Consider the following 26,009-nt stretch of genomic DNA (forward strand, 5'->3'; position numbering starts at 1 on the left):
ATATAATACAGCTGAGAACTTATGTGACAAACAGAGGGTACAACTCTTGTGCAGTCATTACAGCTCCCAGTACCTGAAACATGTTAGGATTAGGAAGCCATGTAAAGTGCTGTAATAAGATTGGCTCATAGAGCAGAGCCCTCCCACTGTCATCCTGATTTCTGGTTCTCAGAATATGGAACAATACTAAATCATAATTTCTTTTGTCTGCAGAGATCCATTCATGGCTCTTGTTTCTGATTGGTTTCTGTGAGTTGATGGCTATTTCCACTCTTTTATATGAAGTCAGAGAAATAGACCAATAAAATCATTCGTAGGAAGCTGACCAGACGTAACAAGCTAAATTATATTTTTAGCACAAATACTGCAGACGAGACGAACGTCATATCCAAAAAATGTTACATTTATTGAAGGATTGCACAATCGCTGAATTCAGTAAATATTGCCCCTCCCCCTCCACCGAGGATGCTACTCTATTGCATCCTTTATGAACATTGTGGCCAAGGAACCCAAGAAACGCATGAGTTCCTTGAAGGTCACCTTCTTATCCTCATTATCATCCATCGTACTGATGATTCTCTCCAGGCTCGCATTATTCTTCGCACGTCCCTGTAAGACAGAATTAGGACACATTTTCATTTTAAATTTATTTTCTTTTTAAATGAGATTTCCTGCAGTAGTTTGTGTCTCTGCCCCTCCCACAATGGTGAGATTTCCCTGCAGTAGTTTGTGTCTCTGCCCCCCCACAATGGTGAGATTTCCCTGAAGTAGTTTGTGTCTCTGCCCCTCCCACAATGGTGAGATTTCCCTGCAGTAGTTTGTGTCTCTGCCCCTCCCACAATGATGAGATTTCCCTGCAGTAATTTGTGTCTCTGCCCCTCCCACAATGGTGAGATTTCCCTGCAGTAGTTTGTGTCTCTGCCCCTCCCACAATGGTGAGATTTCCTGCAGTAGTTTGTGTCTCTGCCCCTCCCACAATGGGGAGATTTCCCTGCAGTAGTTTGTGTCTCTGCCCCTCCCACAATGGGGAGGTTTTTTGCTCAGTGACACTTCCACAGCTTTCAGTGAATGTCTATTCTCCATATCTGAGTCGGTAATCACATGAGACAAATGTAAGGATGTGATTGGCTGCCCTTTGGTGTGACCCCACCAATAGGTGTCACTTACCCTGAGTGTGGGGAATTCGGCTCTGACCATGTCATACATCTTGTCGGTGCTCATCGTGTTCATGTCTTCACTACTCTTAGAGGCAAAACTTTGAAATTTCATCACCAACAGGGCCAGGATATCCTCCATCTTCAGTTTCCTATCCTGGAGAGAGAAGAAAATGAGCGATCCCAACGAGATCCACCGAGATCACCTACCCCTCCCACAGTGAGGCCGGGGAGAGAGAGAGACAGAGGGTGGGGTTACTGGGAGAGGGTGGGGTTACTAGGAGAGGGTGGGTTTACTGGGAGAGGGCGGGGTTAGTGGAAGAGAGACTAGGGTTACTGGGAGAGGGCGGGGTTACCAGGAGAGAGCGGGGTTACTGAGAGAGGGTGGGGTTACTGGGAGAGGGCAGGGTTACTGGGAGAGGGTGGGGTTACTGGGAGAGGGTAGGCATACTGGGTGAGGGCAGGATTACTGGGAGAGGGCGGGGTTACTGGGAGAGGGTGGGGTTACTGGGAGACGGTGGGGTTACTGGGTGAGGGCGGGATTACTGGGAGAGGGCGGGGTTACTGGGAGAGGGTAGGGATACTGGGTGAGGGCAGGATTACTGGGAGAGGGCGGGGTTACTGGGAGAGGGCGGGGATACTGGGAGAGGGTGGGGTTACTGGAAAAAAGCGGGGTTACTCCCAACTATTATTATTATTTACTATTATTAATAATCATAATAATAGTAAATAATAATGTTACAGATCAGCACAGCAGAGCCCCTCCCCCATTAGCGTTCATATCGCTCCCCTGATCTCACTACCAGCCGGACTCCTCTTCATCAATTGTCATTTTAGCCCTCCGAGTATCATAAAACACAAAAGCAATGGAGCTTCCTCTGCTCTGCTGGGCCCTGGCACAAAGTCTGGGGGGTGTCTGGCACAAAGTCTGGGGTGGTGTCTGGCACAAAGTCTGGGGGCATCATGTACAGAGTCTGGGGGTGTCAGGCACAAAGTCTGGGGGGTGTCTGGCACAAAGTCTGGGGGGGTGTCTGGCACAAAGTCTGGGGAGTGTTTGGTACAAAGTCTGGGGGGTGTCTGGTACAAAGTCTGGGGGGGGTGTCTGGTACAAAGTCTGGGGGGGGTGTCTGGTACAAAGTCTGGGGGGTGTCTGGCACAAAGTCTGGGGGGTGTCAGACACAAAGTCTGGGGGTGTCTGGCACAAAGTCTGGGGGGTGTCAGACACAAAGTCTGGGGGGTGTCAGGCAGAAAGTCTGGAGGGGTGTGAGGCACAAAGTCTGGGGGGTGTCGGGCACAAAGTTTGGGGGGTGTCGTGCACAAAGTCTGGGGGGGGTGTCTGGCACAAAGTCTGGGGGTGCCGGGCACAAAGTCTGGGGGGGGTGTCGGGCATTAGGTCCGCCCATCAGCTGCTCTGTGTTGCCAAATAAAATGTAATGAATATCTTATTGGTTGCTTTTAGTGACTTTGGCTCCGCCTTGTTTCTCTGCTGTCTCTAGGGAGGCGTGTCTCTCCGGTTGCTCCACCTCCTCTGCAGCAGCCGGGGATGGCTAACATTTTCCTAATTGTGACCAGCCAGTCTTGTGATTTACACTGCGTGCTGCATAGCTGAAGGGGGAGGGAGTGACACCACTATCTGCAGCTCTGAGCCTCCCTGTGAGATTTGGATTCCTGTAACACTCCCCATTGCCCATCGCACTGCCCCCAGCACCTGAAACATGTTAGCTTGTCAGCATTATGCATTGATGTCTGTAGATTTCAAGCTTCACTATTTACTGCAGACTCGGATCCTTCTGTGAGATCTTCACCCGATCGTCTGGAATGTTTTTTTTGTCTCGTTCGACAGACAACAATATTTGTTCAGCCAATCACAGGTCACTGAAATCAGACTAGCATACAATGAGCCCTGATTGGCTGCCTCAGCTGCATTCCTAATAAATAAAGATTTCAATATTCAAAGCTCTCCGGCGGCTGTGTCGGTGTTCTGTACATAGCGGAAGGGACGCCGATCCCCAATTATTATCTCATATCTCTATTGTGTGTATTATAGGACCCCGCGGGGGTGGGGAGGGGGAGGGGATAACATGAGAGGAGGGCGGAGATCCCTATACATGGATTTGTTACATCTTTAATCTGCATCTGTGCAAAATTGTATTATTATTGTTTTATTATCAATATTTGTATTATTATTAATATTGTAATATTATTTTTTATTAGTGTATTGTTGTTGTTTGTTTTATTATGTTGCAATATCAATAGCATTATTATCAATATTATGTTTAATAATTTATTATTGTTATTATCATTATTGTTATTATTAATATTATTATTATTATTATTATTATTATTATTATTATTATTATTATTATTATTATTAATAATAAAATATTTTATTTTGTAGTTTTTTTATTATTGTATTATCGTTGTGATTATATTTTTGTAGTCTATTATATAATTGTTTATTTATTTTTTGATTATTATCAATGTTTGTATTAGAAATATTGTATTTTTTTTATTATTGTATTATCGTTGCTGTAGTATTATGTTTTATTATTAATAGCATTATTATCAATATTTTTAATATTATATATCTTTTATTATTGTCTTTATTGTTATCAATATTTTTATGAATTTTGTAGTATTTTTAATATTGTATTATCATTGTTATTATTATTTTTTTTAAATGATATAATTGTTGTTTTTATCATTAGCAACATTTTTATTAGTAATATTGTATTTTATTTTTTTATTATTGTATTTATATTTATTTTAATTATGTATTATCATTGCTGTATTTTTATTATGTTGTAATAATAATATCATTGTCAATATTTTTAATATTATATAAATATTATCGCTGTTGTTAATATTATTATTATTATTATTATTATTATTATTATTATTTTTATTATTATCAATAAATTCATTTTGTAGTATTTCTTGTTATTGTATTGTTGTTATTATTATTTTTAATATTATATCATTGTTTTTATTATCATTATTATCAATATTTTTATTAGTATTTTTTTAATTATTGTAGTACTATATTATTATGTTGTAATCTTATCATTATTATCAATATTTTTGATATTATATAATTGTTGTTTTTATTATTATCCATATTTTTATTATTGTATTTTTTTATTATTGTTGTTGTTATTATTTTTAAATTATGTTGTAATATTTCATTATTATCAATATTATTTTTTAATATTATATAATTGTTGTTGTGGTTTGTTTGTTTGTTTGTTTGTTTTTATTTATTTATTTTTTTAATTTATTATCAATATTTTTTATTATGTTTTAATATTATTATCAATATTATATAATATTATTGTTATTATGATTATTATTATTTTTATTATTAATATTGTAGTTTTTTATTATTATTATTGTATTGTCCATGTTAATAAAATAATTGATTATTATGTTATAATATTAATATCATTATCAATATTATTTTAAATATTTTATTGTTTTTATTTTTCTATTTGCTCGGCTGGCCGCATACAAGAAATCGGCGTCTACAGGGTGTAATAATCATGGCGTCATAAATGTAAACTATGTGTACCCCTGACACACCAGGGAGGTAAAATAGATGCAATATTTGCCGATCCCACCACTACCGACAGATGGCACACATAGGGTTAACCCCTCATTCTATTCTATCAATCGGCAGACAAGTTAACACGAAGGGGTGATCAATTGCTTGGATCAAAAATATCTGTCCGATGGTCTTTGTTCCTCTATGACAATCAGTGCCCTGCCCCTCCTCCACTCTGCACAGGCATAATCATGGACACACGGCCGTGCCAATCGCTCATGTTCATGCCGGCTGGGTTTTCCTGACCACCTCCTAGTCAGGGTGACCTGCACAGGTGGGCAAATGGGGGTCAGTTGCCTCAGACTACTCCAAAGGACAGGGGGCTGCTGAGAGAACAGAAAATAAGGAGACTTCTCAAGACTTTGGAGACTTCCTGGTCACAGACGTGAGATGACCTATTGAAGACAGATCTGAGGAAGGAGACGCCTTCTTCGAAAATGGCGACCATTCCTATTTTCCGATCTCTTAGCGGCACCCCCTCTCCAACTATCTGAAAGAGCTGACCCCCATTTTTCTCACTGGTGCAAGGGACCCTTGCCTATCGAGAATGTAACCTGGAACATCGAATGACCCCACCAGAGGAATCCCATAGAGAGAGCCCCATGCCAAGCTGGCCATGAACATTGGCACTGCTACCAACCCCCCCCACACAAAGCAGACAGAGAGCAGCGGAGTCTCACTATGTTTTTAATGTCGTCAGTCTACGGAGACAGAGGGTAGAATTCAGCTGGTGTGGTACCTGTTATATTTGATGCCCAATATATACCCAGACAGGACAGCACCACACCCAGGGGAGCCATCTGATGAGAGATGAGCCAAGGATTTGGGGCAGAGGTATCACCCTTCCTCCTCGTCCTCTCCTCATTGGCTCCCCTCTCCTCACAAACTCTCCGAAATGTTGGTAAAACTTTTAGTAAAACTATTCAGGTTGTGGTCCCTTAGGGGAAGAATTTGAGGGTAGTGTTGAGTACTCAGGGGTTCTCATCCATGCAGGGTTGGAGGTTCTGGGGTAGTCCAGGTGGAAAGGAGAGGACTGGTTTTCATTTGGCACCTGGCTGAGAGAGATTGAGCCGGGTGAGCTTAGGACTGAGCCATGGTTGGTGGGCTGCGAAAAAAACCTCCTTGGAATCCCTGAAGCCAACGGGGAAACCCAAAACCCCAGGAGGGGCCAGTATGGTGACGGTGAACCTTTGACTTGTTCTGCAATTTTGAAGCAGGGTTATGGACTATCTCGTGTTTTGTGTTTGTTGAAGATTGTAGTGATATAGTATAGTGGGTAGATAATTAATTAGTAGTTATTATAATGATGATGTAAGTAATCTTTCCGCAGCAACCCAATTCTTCCAGAGAGATGCACTTTATTGAATTCCAACACAGAACAAAGTCTTGCAACAGATGACAAAATCCAACAGAGTAAATATGACAATGTTAGTAAATATCCGAACCTTCAGAGCTCATTCACACAGGGGCAACGCGACTTCCAGCGCGACTTTGGGAGGCAACTTGGACACGACTTGAGTATGAATCACAGCACGACTTGGGGCAACTTACAACACAACTTGAAGTCGCCTGCAGGACAGGGAACTTTACAAGTGGCCAATCAGAGCTTATCAGCTGTGTGTGAGAAGGAGGGGGCTGGCTGTTTAGTGGAGGAAATTACTTTCTGTTTCCTTTCTGCTTCCTGTAAAGTTGCCTCAGTATGAACAGTGATCAGACTTGGAGGCAACTTCCATTGAAATCAATGGGTACAAGTTGTCTTCAAGTCGGATTGAAGTAGTACAGGAACCTTTTCTGAAGTCGGAGCAACTGCAGTAGTGTGCATTAAGGCTAGGTTCACACTGCTGCAGTGCGAATTTAGCGCGATTTTGTTCCGATTGCGTTGCGAATTTGCATTGCAAATTCTATATGTGTTCTTGCGATTCTACTGCAAATTTTGCAGTCTATGGAGCTGAATTCGCATCACACACGGATCAAACTCGCACAGGACCTTTTTTTCCCGCAAGTTATATTCGCAACGCATTGATGTGAACGACACTAATGTTAATCTATATAATTTAAATGACTTGCGAATTTGAGCGATCGCAACGGCTCAAATTCGCAATAGAATTCGCAGCAGTGTGAACCTAGCCTAAGATGGATCCATTCACTTACCTTTCATTTTTTCATGTAGCGCGACTTGAGGTGACTAGGGGCGACTTGGGGTGACTTGAAGTCGGATCCAAAGTTGCCCCTGTGTGAATGGGCTCTCAGAGTCCCATGTTTCCTAGACCTGTGCCTTCATAATCACAGACCCCCAGTGAATAGACTGAACGCCATGTTATATTCACTATACACTGAATGGCTGAGCAATTTGATTGGCCATTTCCATTTAGGCCTTTGATCTGCTTCTGTCCTTCAGAGTGACAGACAATGACCCCTCGCCGTAAACAGCTGTCCTCATAAACTGCCCTAATTTGTATTCTTGTATATTAACATCAACGAGTATTTGTGTAATTAGATTAACAGATACCAATGTGGCCTGCCTAGAATGGACTTGTCCTAGAATGCCTACATATAACACCATATATAAAATACATATATATACCGTATATACTTGAGTATAAGCCGACCCGAATATAAGCCGAGGCACCTAATTTTACCACAAAAAACTGGGAAAACTTATTGACTCGAGTATAAACCTAGGGTGAGAAATGGGCAGCTACTGTAAGTGGAAAAGAGGGTCAACAATGCCCATTTGCAGCCTCACTGTGCCCATTTGCAGCCTCACTGTGCCCATTTGCAGCCATAGGTCCCCCGAACTTCAAACTCGGTAGTTAAGGGTTCCTAGATACCCCCTAGCTGCAGCCAAAATTTGGGTCTCTGGACCCAAAGGGTCCCAAAATGACATTGCTGCAGATGGACACAGTTGTCTAAATTTGGGCCCTGTATTTTGGGGGCCACTTGGTGCTAGGAACCCCAAATTTGGTATGCAAACCCAGTAGACCTAGAACTACAACATATCTAAAGCTGGGGTTCCTAGCACTAAGTGGATTATAGGTGGTATGGGGGTATGGCGCTTCCTTATGAGATGTAGGCTAATTAATTAAAAGTGCGTTTGACAGTGACTAAACCAGATAGGTTACATAGTGTTCCAAACACAAAAAGTAAAGACTGTGAAATTCTTGCTCGGTGAACCCATAATTTATAAATCAAAAAACCTAAAAATATATGTATATGTATATGCACCCCCTATTATATTGCATATAACTCTGTGTAACAAATAGTGTCAAAAGGTGCCACTAGGTGCTGCTGCTGAGCAGCTAATGTAATAAATCCAACTTATATGTATGCAAATTTAGTGACATATACATATACCAATGTAGAAACATATATATGTCACATATACGTATATATATGACCGTGCAATCCACCATATAACTGTGCAATAAAGTGCAATATAGTGCAATCAAGTCCAAAAAAACCAAAAAAACTGTAGATGGCATCAAAATTGCAAAAAACAGAGGAAAGTATAATCTCAAGTGATGCGTCCCAGTTTTAAATAGCAGCAGAAAAGTTCCAACAGCTTAGTGACTTTGGTGCCCTCAGAGGTAAATCCGTGACTTCTGTGCTCCCCTTTTGGCTCCCCACTCACCAGCTTCCACTACCCCTGCAGGGGTGACAGGCACTCTAGAATCCTAAAGCCGTCCTCTTATCCGGTATCCCGTGGTTGCTGAGATGGAATGGCCTCTCTCCCAGGAATTCCGGATTGTCACCTCATACCATATCCAGGAAGGGGATCGCCAGCAAAGCCCTCATAAAAGGAGATGCCACCTCATAGTGTAGTATAATTAAAAGCTTTAATAGTATAAAAACTCCCCTCAGGGGAAAAAACACATCGCACTACACTAAGGGTGAAGCTGAAAGCCACTATGAGGTGGCATCTCCTTTTATGAGGGCTTTGCTGGCGATCCCCTTCCTGGATATGGTATGAGGTGACAATCCGGAATTCCTGGGAGAGAGGCCATTCCATCTCAGCAACCACGGGATACCGGATAAGAGGACGGCTTTAGGATTCTAGAGTGCCTGTCACCCCTGCAGGGGTAGTGGAAGCTGGTGAGTGGGGAGCCAAAAGGGGAGCACAGAAGTCACGGATTTACCTCTGAGGGCACCAAAGTCACTAAGCTGTTGGAACTTTTCTGCTGCTATTTAAAACTGGGACGCATCACTTGAGATTATACTTTCCTCTGTTTTTTGCAATTTTGATGCCATCTACAGTTTTTTTGGTTTTTTTGGACTTGATTGCACTATATTGCACTTTATTGCACAGTTATATGGTGGATTGCACGGTCATATATATACGTATATGTGACATATATATGTTTCTACATTGGTATATGTATATGTCACTAAATTTGCATACATATAAGTTGGATTTATTACATTAGCTGCTCAGCAGCAGCACCTAGTGGCACCTTTTGACACTATTTGTTACACAGAGTTATATGCAATATAATAGGGGGTGCATATACATATACATATATTTTTAGGTTTTTTGATTTATAAATTATGGGTTCACCGAGCAAGAATTTCACAGTCTTTACTTTTTGTGTTTGGAACACTATGTAACCTATCTGGTTTAGTCACTGTCAAACGCACTTTTAATTAATTAGCCTACATCTCATAAGGAAGCACCATACCCCCATACCACCTATAATCCATTACATGTTAGTCCTTTTGAGGACTTAACTCGGGGAGGCAGCACACCTTACAAATTTCTTTTCTTCCTTTCCCCCTCCCCCCTCCCATCCCTTTTCTATCTGCATCACTTGTCTATCATCATTACTCTTCCCCCCCCCCCCTCCCCCCCCTTTTTTCTGATATATGTCCTAAGCGCAGAGATTTGGAGGCTTGATCCTAGCACTAAGTGGCCCTGAGATATGGGGCCCCAAATTTGGTTCGGAAAATGTCAAGCACTTTTCAGCAGCAGAGAAAGACATTTTCTGAACCGACTTTGGGGTCCCGTATCTTGGGCCACTTAGTGTTAGGGGACCCCAGCTTTGGATATGTTGTAGTGCTAGTTCCACTGGTTTTCACACCAAATTTGGAGTTCCTAGCACCAAGTGGGGCCCCAAAGTCGGTTCAGAAAATGTCATTCTCTGCCGCAGAAATGTGCTTGACTTGAGTATAAGCCGAGGGGAGAATTTTCAGCCTAAAAAAAGTGCTGAAAAACTCGGCTTATACTCGAGTATATACGGTATATATAGATATAGATATACATACATATATATATATACATATACAAAACACACTACATATATCCCCACTTGGTTTGGTACGAATCAGAATTGATTCACAACCAAACTGCTCAGACATCCCTGGCTCTTAAGATTGAAGCCATCTCTATGCTTTCCTTATTTTTCTGGATTGTTCTTAGTTTTCTTCTACCACAACAATATAAACCAAACAAAAAACATATTAATATAAATTGAATAAACACAAAAATCATGGACAGAGTTCTCAATAGCGAGTGAGTAAAAGTGTTATTGGGTCTCCACCAAGGCTCCTAAAATTCTTTAGCAATTTTATTAGAAAAATTATATTATTAGAAAATATATGTATATATATGTGTATGTATTTTATATATGGTGTTATATGTATGTATATATATGTGTATGTATTTTATATATGGTGTTATATGTATATATATATATGTGTATGTATTTTATATATGGTGTTATATGTATATATATATATGTGTATGTATTTTATATATGGTGTTATATGTATATATATATATGTGTATGTATTTTATATATGGTGTTATATGTATATATATATGTGTATGTATTTTATATATGGTGTTATATGTAGGCATTCTAGGACAAGTCCATTCTAGGCAGGCCACATTGGTATCTGTTAATCTAATTACACAAATACTTGTTGATGTTAATATACAAGAATACAAATTAGGGCAGTTTATGATGACAGCTGTTTACAGCGAGGGGTCATTATCTGTCACTCTGAAAGACAGAAGCAGATCAAAGGCCTAAGTGGAAATGGCCAATCAAATTGCTCAGCCATTCAGTGTATAGTGAATATTACATGGCGTTCAGTCTATTCACTGGGGGTCTGTGATTATGAAGGCACAGGTCTAGGAAACATGGGACTCTGAAGGCTCCGATATTTACTAACGTTGTCATATTTACTCTATTGGATTTTGTCATCTGTTGCAAGACTTTGTTCTGTGTTGGAAGTCAATAAAGTTCATCTCTCTGGAAGAATTGGGTTGCTGCAGAAAGATTACTTACATCATCATTATAATAACTACTAATTAATTATCTACCCACTATACTATATCACTACAATCTTCAACAAACAGAAAACACGAGATAGTCCATAACCCTGCTTCAAAATTGCAGAACAAGTCAAAGGTTCACCGTCACCATACTGGCCCTCCTGGGGTTTTGTTGTTTCCCCGTTGGCTTCAGGGATTCCAAGGAGGTTTTTCCAAGGAGGTAAGGTACTTCCCCTGGTAATGAGGAGAGGTAGGTACTCATCCTTGTAATGAGGAAAGGTAGGTACTCCCCCTGTATAATGAGGAAAGGTAGGTACTCCCCCTGTATAATGAGGAAAGGTAGGTACTCCCCCTGGTAATGAGGGAAGGTAGGCACTCACCATGGTAATGAGGAAAGTTAGGTACCCATCCTCGGTGCTGTAGGCAGAGAAGAGACTCAGAAATATCAGAAGACAGAACATTTTGTTGGTGGGTTTGAGGATTGCAGTCTGGGGAGAAGAGAACACAATGATGATGGGTGAGGACGGGTAATATAAACTCTCTATAGGTAATATAACTTACCATGGTGATCGATGTGATGACACACACTATGCTGGGTACAGGTGTGAGGAGCCTTTTGTATGAACTGAAATCTGGTCAGACCCTCCTCTCCCCTCCTCTCCCCTCCTCTCCCCACCCCTTTATGTGTATTATATTCCTTGTGTGGACACACCCAGCTCTGTACTGATACCTCTATACAGGTGATCCACACTCCAATGACTTGTCCTGTGACTTGGGACTGCAAAGTCACATGACAAGTCGTTCTCCATGATTTCCAATGAGAATCATTCATATTAGTACAACTTCAAGTTGTTCCGACTTCAAAGTAGTCCCTGCGCTACTTTGGTCTGACTTTGATGTGAGTTACACAGGCATTCCCTAAAATTGCAGCCGCAAAATTGTGTGTCTTTGGAGTCGCGGTAGTGTGAAAGAGGCCAAACTAGCTTGTTAAAACTTTCTTCTCACCACTGAGCCCAGCTCTATCTCCAACTTCACACTGCAAAAGGTTCCACGGCAAGGAACCTTTTATAGTGTGGGGTGAGACTATGAGCACTGAGCCATGATTGGACAAAGTCATAAAGTCAGAGCTCTCACGGTGCTCTTTGCCCTAACTGGGCAAAGCCTTGCACCTGACCACCGATCAGGTGAATTGCTTCAGCCAATCAGAGCTGATAAAAACACGCTGTGCGGCACACAAGTGCATTGTGGGGTGCTCGGCGGTAGAACACGTAAACACCCGAAAGGGCGATGTTTGGGGCTGAACTGATGCTTGACCCGAACAGCTCATCTAAACACCATGGTCTACAGAACAAGCAGGAGAATAAGGGAGTTTGGTTTGGGTCGATTGACTTCCAGTTGGATTGTGTTCCAGTGTTGGTGTCTTTTCTTTTGCCAGCAGCCACATCTGGGTTTTACCTGGAGTGCGGTGGCTGCATCATATGACACATCACGGGTAGAGTTGTCACCTCATCCCTTTAAACCCAAACACCTTTGAATTACACAGGTTCTGAGGCTAAATTAATGCAGATAAGGCACCAAGTGAGTTTAATTACCACCTTAATCAGCCACAGAACCTTTGTAATTAATATGTGTTCGGGTTTAAAGGGATGAGTTGGCAACCATAATCACGGGACTGCATCCTCGATTTGAAATCAAGTGGGACGTTGTGTCAGTGCTTGAGCACGGAGTCCATGTTCCTCTAGAACTTTTGTGCCTGCAGCTCCTCTGAAAGGTACTGAAGCATTCCTCTACAACCGTTAGACCTTTAAACCTCCGTAGCCCCCTGCAACTTCCACTAATCTACACAGCAGTCCCTTTTGCGCCTTGGCATCCCCATCTGCCATCCATTCTCTGCCACCTCTGTACCCGCAGTCTCCACTACATCCACAGTCTGAACCTGGACTACACCCAATACCAGGGCAAGGCCTTCTAGAACCCAAGAAAAATGAAGCCAAAATGTGCAGTGTTGAGGCAGGCAAAGCTTTGTATTTGCACCTAGAGTGTCCGGGACGGCACAGGGAACATAATTGGCCACCACTGTCCACCAGGCCTAGTCTTGACACTTTGCAGTCCGTGGAAAACTGAATAGAAAAGGGAAAAAGATGTGACACAGTTCCACCAGTGTTGTTTAGCTATCAGGAGCTTTGGGAAGCCAGGTTTTCATTAACATTATTGAAACCAATTTTGGTTTTATCTGTAAACTAGTTAGAACTCATAAAAAGTGCAAATTGCATTCTTTTGTAAAGTCACTAGAATGAGGTCTGTGGTACAGATTCTGGTTCTGTCTATTTTTGTTATGTGACAGATTTCTGTGCTGGTTCTGTTCCCCCAATGCCTATTATGACTAAATCTCAATCATGTAACTATGATAGACCACCCCCATCCCGTCCTGCAGGTATACAAGCCTTCTCCATCTCACTGATAGGGACTACAAGGATTACACCAGGACTACACCGTATGATGTCAGCTTAATGAGGATGTTTTTTACTCGGGATGTATGATTTTGGCAAACAGGCTCAATAAATCTTTATATGAGCATCTTGCTGTACCCAAAGGTCTACCGCCTGCTCCTGTTCTCCATTCCACAAGATAAATAAAACCAGTACTTACTGGGAATTAATGAATTGTTCTGTCTGCTCTTCCAATAATGAATGCCGGAGATCTGGGACCTCAGGCAAGTTCTGAACAATCGGTGATCTTTACCTGAACAAACTAATAGTCACAGTACAGGCTGGCCTCACGGTAATCTCATCCTCATTGAACTGTTTATCTGCGTTTGTCAACATCAACGTCACGCCACACGCCGATGTTTGTCATTAACCTGTAATGTGGCCTGTACATAACAGAATGCATCTATAAACCCAAGAGAATACGGGGCATTACATTAACAAAAGGTTATAAGCCCTGTCACTTGGGGGTCCCAGAACTATGGCACCCGGACACTTGGTGGTCCCAGAACAATGGCACCTGGGGGTCCCAGAACAATGACACCCAGACACTTGGGGGGTCCCAGAACAATGACACCCAGACACTTGGGGGTCCCAGAACATTGACACCCGGACACTTGGGGGTCCCAGAACAATGACACCTGGACACTTGAGGGTCCCAGAACAATGACACCCGGACACTTGAGGGTCCCAGAACAATGACACCCAGACACTTGGGGGTCCCAGAACAATGACACCCGGACACTCAGGAATATTGGTATTGGATTATGGTCATTGGTATTCTATAGATATATTGATGCAGAAAACAGAAACACAGAAGCATTTAAAGGATACATTTCTAGTTTATTGAGACGTCAGTCTTTGTACAAGGGTCTCCTCCATGGCGGTGGAATGAACGGTCGGAGAGCCTCAGCTGCTCTCGCAGAAAAAGGTGTTGCAGGCCACGGTCTAAGAGGCCACCAAGATGACAAACTCCTGAAAGTCCACCTCCCCATCTCCGTTCTCATCCAGCCCCTTCAGGATCTTGTCCACGGAGGTGGCGTCTTTCTGCTCCTAGAGAAGAAAGACTTAGATTTAATTAACCATCGTTTTCCCATCTTTCCCCGGTTCCTGCCTACATTACACCGAGATTCCATTCTAGAAGAGTATCCCACAGGAAATAAAAAAGTGTATTTAGTTTGGAAATTTGAGGCTTTCGTAAAAATTCTACACGTCTGTTTTTTTCATCTTTGTAGTTTGTGTATCAAGATGATGTGGTCCTCTTTAGAATTAGTCAACGCTATGCAACCCTCAATATATTTTTTAGATAATGATTTTTGAATGTCAGGTATCAGCAAAAAGACTTTTCAGAGGGTTCCCCAATCACCAATTTGGCTGTTGATTGTGTGTGACTTGCTTTAAAGAGTAACTACATGCAGTATCTGGAGTAGAGTTAAAAGATATTACTTTTTACTTATTGATTTATTTATTTATTTTATTTATTTATTCTGGAGTCCTTGTCCCTTTAGAGCCGGTTCACACAGGGGGGCTTCAAAGTCGCCCGACTCTGAAATCGCCCCATACAGCCCGACTTGCAAAACTACTTCTGTATAGAAATCAATGCAAGCCGCTCTGAAGTTGCCCCAAAGTAGTACAGGAACCTTTGAGTTGAGTTTGACTTGAGTCGCTCCTATTAGAATGGTTCCATTGTAGAGAATGGAGAGTGACTTGTCAGGCCGCTAAGTCGCCTGACAGGTGGCCCCTGTGTGAACAATGTCTTTCTTCTTGTCACTCTTCCATAAAGGGCAGATGTGTGGAGAACACGACTAATAGTTGTCCAGTGGACAGATTCTCCCACCTGAGCTGTGGATCTCTACAGCTCCTCCAGAGTTACCATGGACCTCTTGGCTGCTTCTCTGATGAATGTTCTCCTTGCCCGGCCGGTCAGTTTAGGTGGACGGCCATGTCTTCATGAGATGTTCAAAGCTTGGGATATTCCTTTATAATCTAACCCTGCTTTACACTTCTCCACAACTTTATCCCTGACCTGTCTGGTGTTTTCCTTGGCCTTCATGATGCTGCTTGTTCACTAAGGTTCTCTAAGAAATCTCAGAGGGCTTCACAGAACAGCTGTATTTATACTGAGATTAAATGACACACAGGTGGACTCTATTTACCAATTAGGTGACTTCTAAAGGCAATTGGTTCAACTCGATTTTAGTTAGGGGTATCAGAGTAAAGGGGGCTGAATACAAATGCCCCCCCCACACTTTTCACATAATTATTTGTATCATTTATCATTTTCCTTCCACTTCACAATTATTACCTCTGATGTATGATGATGATGAGGATCAGATTAGGTACACCCAGAGGTGATTCTCATCATCATCATACATTAGAGGTAACCCTTTCCTGTCCAGAGTGTACCTATTAGCTAGGTCCCCCTTGCTAGTAGCGGGTTGGACCCCCTTTTGCCTTCATTCTTGGTGGCATAGTTACAACAAGGTGTTGGAAACGTTCCTCAGAGATTTTACTCCATAGTGACATGATAAGATCACACAGTTGCGGCAGATTTGTCGGCTTCACATCCGCGATGCAAATCTCCTGTTCCACCACATCCCAAAGGTTTTCTATTGGATGAGATGTGGTGAGTGGGGAGGCCATTGGAGTCCAGTGACCTCATTGTCCAGTGGTGAGATGATTGGAGCTTTGTGACATGGTGCATTATCCTGCTGGAAGGAGCCATCAGAAGATGGGGACACTGTAGTCATAAAGGGATGGACATGGTCAGCAACAATACTCAGGTACCCTATCCCCCACACCATTACACCCCCACCACCAGCCTGAACCGGTGACACTTGGGGGTCCCAGAACAATGACACCCTGACACTTGGGGGCCCCGGAACAATGACACCCTGACACTTGGGGGTCCCAGAAGAAAGACACCCTGACACTTGGGGAGTCCTAGAACAATGACACCCTGACACTTGGGGGGTCCTAGAACAATGTACTTGTGTCGAGGATTCAGACCCCTTACTGAATTCTCATCATTTACCCTACCCTCTGTGTCTGTCTTGGTGTCTTTTAGTACAACAAGAATGGGTGGGAAACAAAGTGTTGAATCTCCCCTACAATCCATGATCTCCAACTTTAGGAAGGGATTTTCTAAGAACTGAAATTAAAAACTTAGTCCTGAGAAATTAATAACATTGTGTGAGAAAGATTGGCCCCGCTATGGAGCGCGGTGGCTCCCACAGGGAACCTTTGACTTAGAGAACAATGACAGATTATTTGAGAATATTATGTCAGACTCACAGAAACATGACCAAGACGCACCTTCCAGGAGGACTGTTCGTTCGGATGATTGTGCATCCCTCGAATAAATCCTCAGCCAGTCAGTTAGGAGGAATATCTGTCCGGATGATTGTGCATCTCTCAGATAAATCCTCAGTCAGTCAGCCAGCTAGGAGAAAACGTCCGTCTGGATGATTGTGCATCTTTCGGACAAATCCTCAGTCAGTCAGTCAGTCAGTCAACTAGGAGAAAACGTCCGTCTGGATGATTGTGCATCCTTTGCACAAATGGGAGATAAAGACCTGCAGTGGATAGAAGCCACAAAAAGAGGAACAGTGTAGAATTATGGTTATGACAATAGTACCACTGACAAAACAAACAAAACACATATATTCTCAACCCGAAGAGACAGATCAGCCTCCCCCGTATGTAGATGAACGGACCTCAGATAGAGACAGGTCAGAGCCATGTCCAAATGCCCCATCCAGTAAACAAGGGGACTCAAGTTGTTGTCCACCTACATCAGATTCAGCAAGTTTGTCAATGCCAAATCTCAGTAAATATACTCCGAACTGTAACACTGTGGGTATAGGCAGGACAGAAATAGGGAACTCAGTAGTAGTCTATGGGCTCCCCAATCAAGTGTCCACTTCCACTCCAAGAAATCCTGATGCAAATAGCCGGATCCTTGCCCCATCTTTCAACATACCTCTGCAAAATGCCCCTAAGAGAACAGGCGGTGGGGGAACTCTAGTTTACACCCCTTTTTACCACAACAGATTTACTGAACTGGAAGATTCATAACCCTGCCTACTCTGAGAAGCCCCAAGCCATCACAGATTTGCTTCGGTCAATAACTCAGACCCATAACCCCACTTAGTCGGACTGCCAGCAACTTTTATTGACCCTTTTTAATACTGAGGAGAGACACAGAATTAACCAAGCAGTGCAGAAGTATAAAGGCAAAAGACCCTTTCTATTAGAAAGACTTTGTAGTTTTGGGGGGGATCAAGCCCAACATCAGTTCCTGTACATGCCGGATTCCCCTATTCCCTTGCTGGGCAGAGACTTACTTGCTAAACTCAGAGCATACATATACTTCCAATCTGACGGACAGGCTATCCTAAAATTGCCCCATCTCTTTGAAGCTCGCATACTGCAAGACATCCCGGGACTATGGGCAGAAGACAACCCACCAGGATTAGCCAGACACATTTCCCCAATCCTTATTGAATTAAAATCAGGAGCCACTCCAGTCAGCCTGAAACAGTACCCAGTCCCTCGAAAAGCCCTATTAGGAATACAAAAGTACTTAAACAAATTCCTACACTATGGTATTCTAAAACCCTGTCAGTCTCCCTGGAATACACCTTTACTCCCAGTGCAGAAACCTGAAACAGCTCACTGTCGTCCTGTTCAAGACCTCAGAGCAGTCAATCAGGCTGTAATGACCATGCACCCAGCGGTCACTAATGAACTGTTACAATTACTGTGGGAGGCAGGTTATAAGGTGTCCCGGAGAAAGGTGCAATTGTGACAAGAGACTGTAAAGTACCTGGGATTCAGAGTATCACAAGGGCAGAGACAATTGGGAGAAGGCAGGAAAGAAGCTGTTTGTCAGATTCCCACCCCGACTACCAGACGGCAAATACGTGAATTCCTGGGGGTGGCAGGATTCTGCTGAATCTGGATACCGGACTTTGCCACAAAAGCCAGACCCCTCTATGAATCCACAAAGGGGGCAGAAAAGGAACCCTTTCAATGTGGAGAACAAAACAGAGCATTCCAAGACATTAAGGTCTCCCTAATGCAGGCTCCTGCGCTAGGCCTGCCGAATAGCCAAAAAGTCTTCTATTTGTATGTCAGTGAAAAACAAGGAATAGCAGGAGGAGTCCTGACACAATACTCTGGGTCTTGGTAGCGCCCTGTAGCATACCTTTCAAAACAACTGGACACTGTAGCTCAGGGATGACCATCCTGCCTGCGGGCCATCACAGCAACAGCCCTCCTTGTGGCCGAAGCTGACAAGTTGTCATTAGATCAGGAGACTTATGTCCGAGTCCCACACCAAGTACAGGCATTAATGGATTACAAGGGGAATCACTGGTTTACTAACAGTCAAATGGTTAAATATCAAGCTATGCTGTGTGAAAATCCTCGTATCCACTTAGAGACTGTAAACACTTTAAACCCAGCCACTCTGCTCCCCACCTCACAGGAACCCCTAACTCATGACAGTCTCCAGGTAATGGATATGCAAGCCGACCAGACTTGAAAGACAGCCCCTTGGAAAATCCAAACGTTGAGTACTTTACTGACGGAAGCAGTTTTGTAAAAGATGTTTATCCCCAGATATAGACTCAGACAATGGCCCTGCCCTTTGTCCACAAGTGCCTCCAGGAATTAGCAACAGCACTTAAGATTACTTGGAAACTACTCACTGCATATAGGCCCCCAAAGCTCTGGAAAAGTTGAACGAATGAACTGTACGCTCAAGTCACAACTGGCCAAGCTCTGTCAGGAAACCCAAATGAAATGGACCTTGATGTTGCCCATTGCTTTACTGAGAATTCGGAGTGCCCCAACAAAGAGGACTAATCTGTCCCCTTTAAGGTACTGTATGGTAGGCCCCCACCCATCATTAGAGGGATAAGAGGAGACCTGCATCAGATAGGAGGGGTTGTTAACCGTGAACTGATACAGAGACTTGGGGAAAGTATGCAGGACATAGGGAAATGGGTTCAAGAGAAACTTCCCGTAAGCTTGTCGAACCCAGTACACCCCTTTAAACCAGGAGACACAGTGTGGGTAAAGGAGTGGAACTTAACCCCACTAGGGCCAAAATGGAGAGGTCCTTACATTGTTCTGCTATATACCCCAACAGCCATTAAGGTAGTCGAGGTGACACCCTGGATACACCACTCCAGGGTAAAACGAGCTGCTGACCTCACAGACTCTTGGCACAGTACAGATCCCCAAGATCCTTTGAGACTGAGATTGACCAGAGAAATCAGAAGGAAGAACTCCAGCCCTGTGTTCAGCACACCCCTGGAAGCTGCTGAATTTACGCATGGCAGAAGATAGAAAGACTGCAGCCCTGCGGCCAACATACTCTTGGAAGCTGCTGGCTCAACGCACGGCAGAAGATAAAGGATATCTACTAAGCTCTGCTCCAACCACACCCCGGACACTGGTTGGTCTACGCACAAGCTGAAGCCTGAGGATATTCATCGGTGTAATGTTTACTAAAATCTTTATAATGAGACTGTTGATAGTCATAATAGTGATACTGACCGGGCTAAAAGAGGGGGAGAGTAACTCATGTGACCCTTGTATAAAGACCACCAGAGTAGGATCCATAGCTACCAAGATGTTACTGTGGCACTCCCATTATCAATGCAAGGGCACAGAAACTGGTACTTGCATACATAATGGGACTACCTATTCAATGTGCTCCGTTGAAAATCAGATAACCTGTTATGACCCCACTTATGCACCCTATAAAACCTGGCTAACCGTTCGGAGCTTTAGTTCCACCGGTAAGCTGATAAACCGTACACTGATCACTAACCCCAGCACTGCAGCAAACCTGATGTTTGATGTGTGTTCTGCCATCAACCTCAACCACTTCCCAAGGGGAGGGTGTGGAGGATTGGGATGGGAGAGAGAGTATTTGAAAAATGATAGGTACATCTGTTCAGGGAAACTGGGACCTAGCTGTGCAAATGAGGAATGAAACTACTGCCCCAATTGGAGGTGTGCTGCTTGGGGAACATGGGGAATGAAAAATCAGGATGCCATTCTACAATCTTTAGCTGGTTCATCCAGCTGCACAGTGGGGAGTTGCACCCCTATGAATTTCACCATACATAACCCTGCCCGGTTTTTAACACAATGGGGAAATAAATTTGGAGTTCATATTCATGGTAAAGGATCAGACCCCGGTACAATTGTGTATGTCTCATTGGAGACTGAACATACAAAGAGTACTAATCATCAGCTATTCCATTCCCTATATGAAGAACTAGCCACTGGTATGGAAATACCCCCTAGAACAAAGAACCTGTTCACTGAACTGGCAGAAAGTGTGGCTGATAATTAACAAGTGACAGATTGCTATGTGTGTGGAGGAACTAACATGGGAGACCAATGGCCTTGGGAAGCCAGGGAAAAAGATTATGATGTGCCATTCAGTGCCACCTCTGAGCAGCCCCCTGAGTGAATAAGGTCAGAATGGCACCTGAAAACATCAATAATTGGGAAATATTGTATAGCCAGGTCGGGTCCTCAGTATAGAACACATGTAGGAGAAATGGCCTGTTTAGGACAACAGTTTTATAACAACACTTCTAAAAATACATCCTAGTGGAGTGATACAAATGTATCCATGCCTGACCCACACAATTTTACCAATATTACTCATCTAAAAGGGCTATGGGAAAATCTCACCAAAGAATCTAACTGGAAGGCCCTAGAAAACTTTTACTGGATTTGTGGGAATAAAGCCTATTCAGAGCTCCCCCAAGACTGGTCAGGAGCCTCTGTCTTAGGCACATTAAAACCCTAATTTTTCCTTCTTCCACTGGGGAATAGGGAAGAGCTGGGAGTCCCTGTGTACATAGGTTCAAAGAGGAAGCGGAGGTCATCTAACCTAAAGATAGGAAACTGGAAAGATAATGAGTGGCCCCCAGAACGTATCGTCCAGTATTATGGTCCAGCTACATGGGCCGAAGATGGTGGCTACGGTTATAGAACACCAATTTATATGCTTAATCGAATTATAAGGTTACAGGCTGTATTAGAAAAAATTACGAACGAAACTGCTGCTGCCTTAAATTTGCTTGCTAAACAAGGAACTAATTTATGTGCTCATGTGTATCAGAATAGACTTGCCTTAGACTATCTGTTAGATACTGAGGGTGGTGTCTGTGGAAAATTTAATCTGAGTAATTGTTGCTTAGAAGTGGACAACACAGGAAAAGTAGTTGAAGAAATCACTGGTAGAATGAAAAAGTTAGCTCATGTGCCAGTCCAGAGATGGGATGGTCTCAATGCTGGTAGCTGGTTCGGAGATTGGGGTTTCCCCAGTGTATATGGGGTAAAGGCTATATTGGGGATCGTTGTAGTAATACTTGTAGCATGTCTGCTGCTGCCCTGTCTGATTCCCCTTGGGACTAGAATGATCCAGAGTTTCATTGAAGCCACCGTAGAAAGAAAGGCTGCGACCCATATTATGTGGAAATACCAGCCATTAACCCCCCAGGACTAAATAAAAATCTCAGTCACATTAGGCTCTGATCCATTAGAAAGAAGAACTGTATGCTATTTAGTGATGCTTAATCTCGCTCATATTAATCGCTATGATTATGATCAAAGGGGGGAATGAAGTAGGAACGGGGGTCAGTTTATATGGCCATAGATATGTGTGTAGTAAGACTGATTTAGAATTTCAGCTAAGAATCATATTTCTTGTATTCCATGTTGAAGCTATTTGTGACTTCCTCATCAGAGGAATTTGCTACATTCCTCTTTCTGTGCAAAAAGCTTGCTTGCTGACATCATTTAAGACAGATGAAGGAACCGCAAGAGCATACTGCAGAGAAACGAAAGTTTAGTAAAAAAGCTAAAAATATATATATTTTGCAGAACTTGTCTGGGTTAGGATGCATAGGTTGATTTTTAAAAGGTTAGAATGTCTGGTATAAAGAAGTGTACCGTCTGTTCGCTTGTGACGTAATATGCTGAAAATTATATCTACACTGTATTCACTGTATCTGGAACTCTTGATGTGTAGACATTAGTCGGGTCAGGAGTGTCCATTCTTTTCTGGCCAGAAAGATGGAATAAATCTCCCATACCAAAGTTCTTTGTCCAACTGTCATTCACCGATATCCTACCTAATATTCAGCTACATTACCAAATCAAAGAGACCCAGACACTTGGGGGCCCCAGAACAATGATACCCTGTCGCTTGGGGTCCCAGAAGAATGACACCCTGATACTTGGGGGTCCCAGAAAAATGACAACCTGACACTTGGGGGCCGAAGAACAATGACACCCTGACACTTTGGGTCCCAGAACAATGACACCCAGACACTTGGGGACCCCAGAATAAGGGCACCCTGACACTTGGGGGGTCCCAGAACAATGACACCCTGACACTTGGGGGGTCCCAGAACATAGACACCCTGACACTTGGGGGGTCCCAGAACAATGACACCCTGACACTTGGGGGGTCCCAGGACAATGACACCCTGACACTTGGGGGCCCAAAAAAAGACACCCTGACGCTTGGGGGCCCCAGATCAATGACCCCTTGACACTTGGGGGTCCCAGAACAATGAGACCCTGACACTTGGGGGGTCCCAGGACAATGACACCCTGACACTTGGGGGCCCAAAAAAAAGACACCCTGACACTTGGGGGCCCCAGATCAATGACCCCTTGACACTTGGGGGTCCCAGAACAATGACACCCTGACACTTGGGGGTCCCAGAACAATGATACCATGACACTTGGGGGTCAAAGAACAATGACACCCTGACACTTGGGGGCCCCAAAAAAAGACACCCTGACACTTGGGGGACCCAGAACAACGACAACCTGACACTTGGGGGGTCAGAATACAATGACACCATGACACTTGGGGGGTCCCAGAACAATGACAAGCAGACACTTGGGGGCCCCAGAACAAAGACAAACTGAAACTTGGGGGGTCCCACAACAATGACACCCTTACTCTTTGAGGCCCCAGAACAATGACACCCTGACACTTGGGGGGTCCCAGAACAATGACACCCTGACTGTTGGGGCCCCAGAACAATGACACTCTGAGACATGGGGTCCCAGAACAATGACACACTGACATTTGGGGGTCCAGAACAATGACACCCGGGGGTCCCAGAACAATGGCACCCGGACACTTGGTATTGGATTATGGTCATTGGTTTTCTATAGATATATTGATACAGAAAACAGAAACACAGAAGCATTTAAAGGATAAATTTCTAGTTTATTGAGACGTCAGTCTTTGTACAAGGGTCTCCTCCATGGCGGTGGATTGAACAGTCGGAGTGCCTCAGCTGCTCTCACAGAAGAAGATGTTTCAGGCCAAGGTCAAAGAGGCCACCAAGATGACAAACTCCTGGAAGTCCACCTCCCCATCTCCATTCTCATCCAGCTCCTTCAGGATCCTGTCCACAGAGATGGCATCTTTCTGCTCCTAGAGAAGAAAGACTTAGATTTAATCAACCATCGTTTTCCCATCTCTTCCCGGTTCCTGCCTACATTACACTGAAATTCCATTCTAGAAGAGTATCCCACAGGAAATAAAGTGTAATTAGATTGGAAATTGGAGGCTTTCGTGGTAAAAATTCTGCATGTCTGTTTTTTTCATCTTTGTAGTTTGTGTATCAAGATGATGTGGTCCTCTTTAGAATTAGTCAGCACTATGCAACCCTCAATATATTTTTTAGATAATGATTTTTGAATGTCAGGTATCAGCAAAAAGACTTTTCAGAGGGTTCCCCAATCACCAATTTGGCTGTTGATTGTGTGTGACTTGCTTTAGAAAGTAACTACATGCAGTATCTGGAGTAGAGTTAAAAGATATTACTTTTTATTTAATTATTCTGGAGTCCTTGTCCCTTTAGAGCCGGTTCAGACAGGGGGCTTCAAAGTCGCCCCACTCTGAAACCACCCCGTACAGTATAGAAGTCAATGCAAGCTGCTCTGAAGTTACCCCAAAGTAGTACAGGAACCTTTGAGTTGAGTTTGACTTGAGTTGCTCCTATTAGAACGGTTCCATTGTATAGAATGGAGCACGACTTGTCAGGTGGCTAAGTCTTCTGACAGGTTACCCCTGTGTGAACAATGGCTTTCTTCTTGTCACTCCATAAAGGTCAGATTTGTGGAGAACACGACTAATAGTTGTCCTGTGGACAGATTCTCTCACCTCAGCTGTGGATCTCTGCAGCTCCTCCAGAGTTACCATGGACCTCTTGGCTCTTCTCTGATGAATGTTCTCCTTGCCCGTCCGGTCAGTTTAGGTGGACGGCCATGTCTTCATGAGATGTTCAAAGCTTGGGATATTCCTTTATAACCTAACCCTGTTTTATACTTCTCCACAACTTTATCCCTGACCTGTCTGGTGTGTTCCTTGGCCTTCATGATGCTGTTTGTTCACTAAGGTTCTCTAAGAAATCTCAGAGGGCTTCACAGAACAGCTGTATTTATACTGAGATCAAATGACACACAGGTGGACTCCATTTACTAATTAGGTGACTTCTGAAGGCGATTGGTTCCCCTAGATTTTAGTTAGGGGTATCAGAGTAAAGGGGGCTGAATACAAATGCCCCCCCACACTTTTCACATATTTATTTGTGTCATTTATCATTTTCCTTCCACTTCACAATTATTATCTCTGATGTATGATGATGATGAGGATCAGATTAGGTCCTCCTTGCTAGTAGCGGGTTGGACCCCCTTTTGCCTTCATTCTTGGTGGCATAGATACAACAAGGTGTTGGAAACATTCCTCAGAGATTTTGCTCCACAGTGACCTGATAACATCACACAGTTGCTGCAGATTTGTCGGCTGCACATCCATGATGCAAATCTCCCATTCCACCACATCCCAAAGGCGCTCTATTGGATGAGATGTGGTGATTGTGGAGGCCAATGGAAGACAGTGACCTCATTGTCCAGTGGTGAGATGATTGGATCTTTGTGACATGGTGCATTATCCTGCTGGAAGGAGCCATCAGAAGATGGGGACACTGTAGTCATAAAGGGATAGACATGGTCAGCAACAATACTCAGGTACCCCATCCCCCACACCATTACACCCCCACCACCAGCCTGAACCGGTGATACCCCATCCCCCACACCATTACACCCCCTCCACCAGCCTGAACCGGTGATACCCCATCCCCCACACCATTACACCCCCTCCACCAGCCTGAACCGGTGATACCCCATCCCCCACACCATTACACCCCCTCCACCAGCCTGAACCGGTGATATCCCATCCCCCACACCATTACACCCCCTCCACCAGCCTGAACCAGTGATATCTCATCCCCCACACCATTACACCCCCACCACCAGCCTGAACCGGTGATACCCCATCCCCCACACCATTACACCCCCTCCACCAGCCTGAACCGGTGATACCCCATCCCCCACACCATTACACCCCCTCCACCAGCCTGAACCGGTGA

The 26,009-nt window shown here is 43.6% G+C and overlaps 1 protein-coding gene across 1 annotated transcript in view; it reads right to left on the reverse strand.

Annotated features, from left to right (window-relative positions):
- Window positions 1–419: 419 nt before the first annotated feature.
- LOC141116545 (protein S100-A6-like) overlaps window positions 420–26,009 on the reverse strand; it is a 173,505-nt gene continuing 147,915 nt past the window's right edge. Inside the window, exons 2-4 of the mRNA XM_073608943.1 lie at window positions 11,410–11,517; window positions 1,168–1,311; window positions 420–609 (exon numbers count right to left, since the gene is read on the reverse strand). Of these exons, the coding sequence (XP_073465044.1) occupies window positions 469–609; window positions 1,168–1,311; window positions 11,410–11,517 (393 nt within the window). The 3' untranslated portion in view covers window positions 420–468. The remainder of the gene's footprint in view (window positions 610–1,167; window positions 1,312–11,409; window positions 11,518–26,009) is intronic.

The sequence above is a fragment of the Aquarana catesbeiana genome, linkage group LG13, assembly GCF_042186555.1.
Source record: "Aquarana catesbeiana isolate 2022-GZ linkage group LG13, ASM4218655v1, whole genome shotgun sequence".
Lineage (NCBI taxonomy): Eukaryota > Metazoa > Chordata > Amphibia > Anura > Ranidae > Aquarana > Aquarana catesbeiana.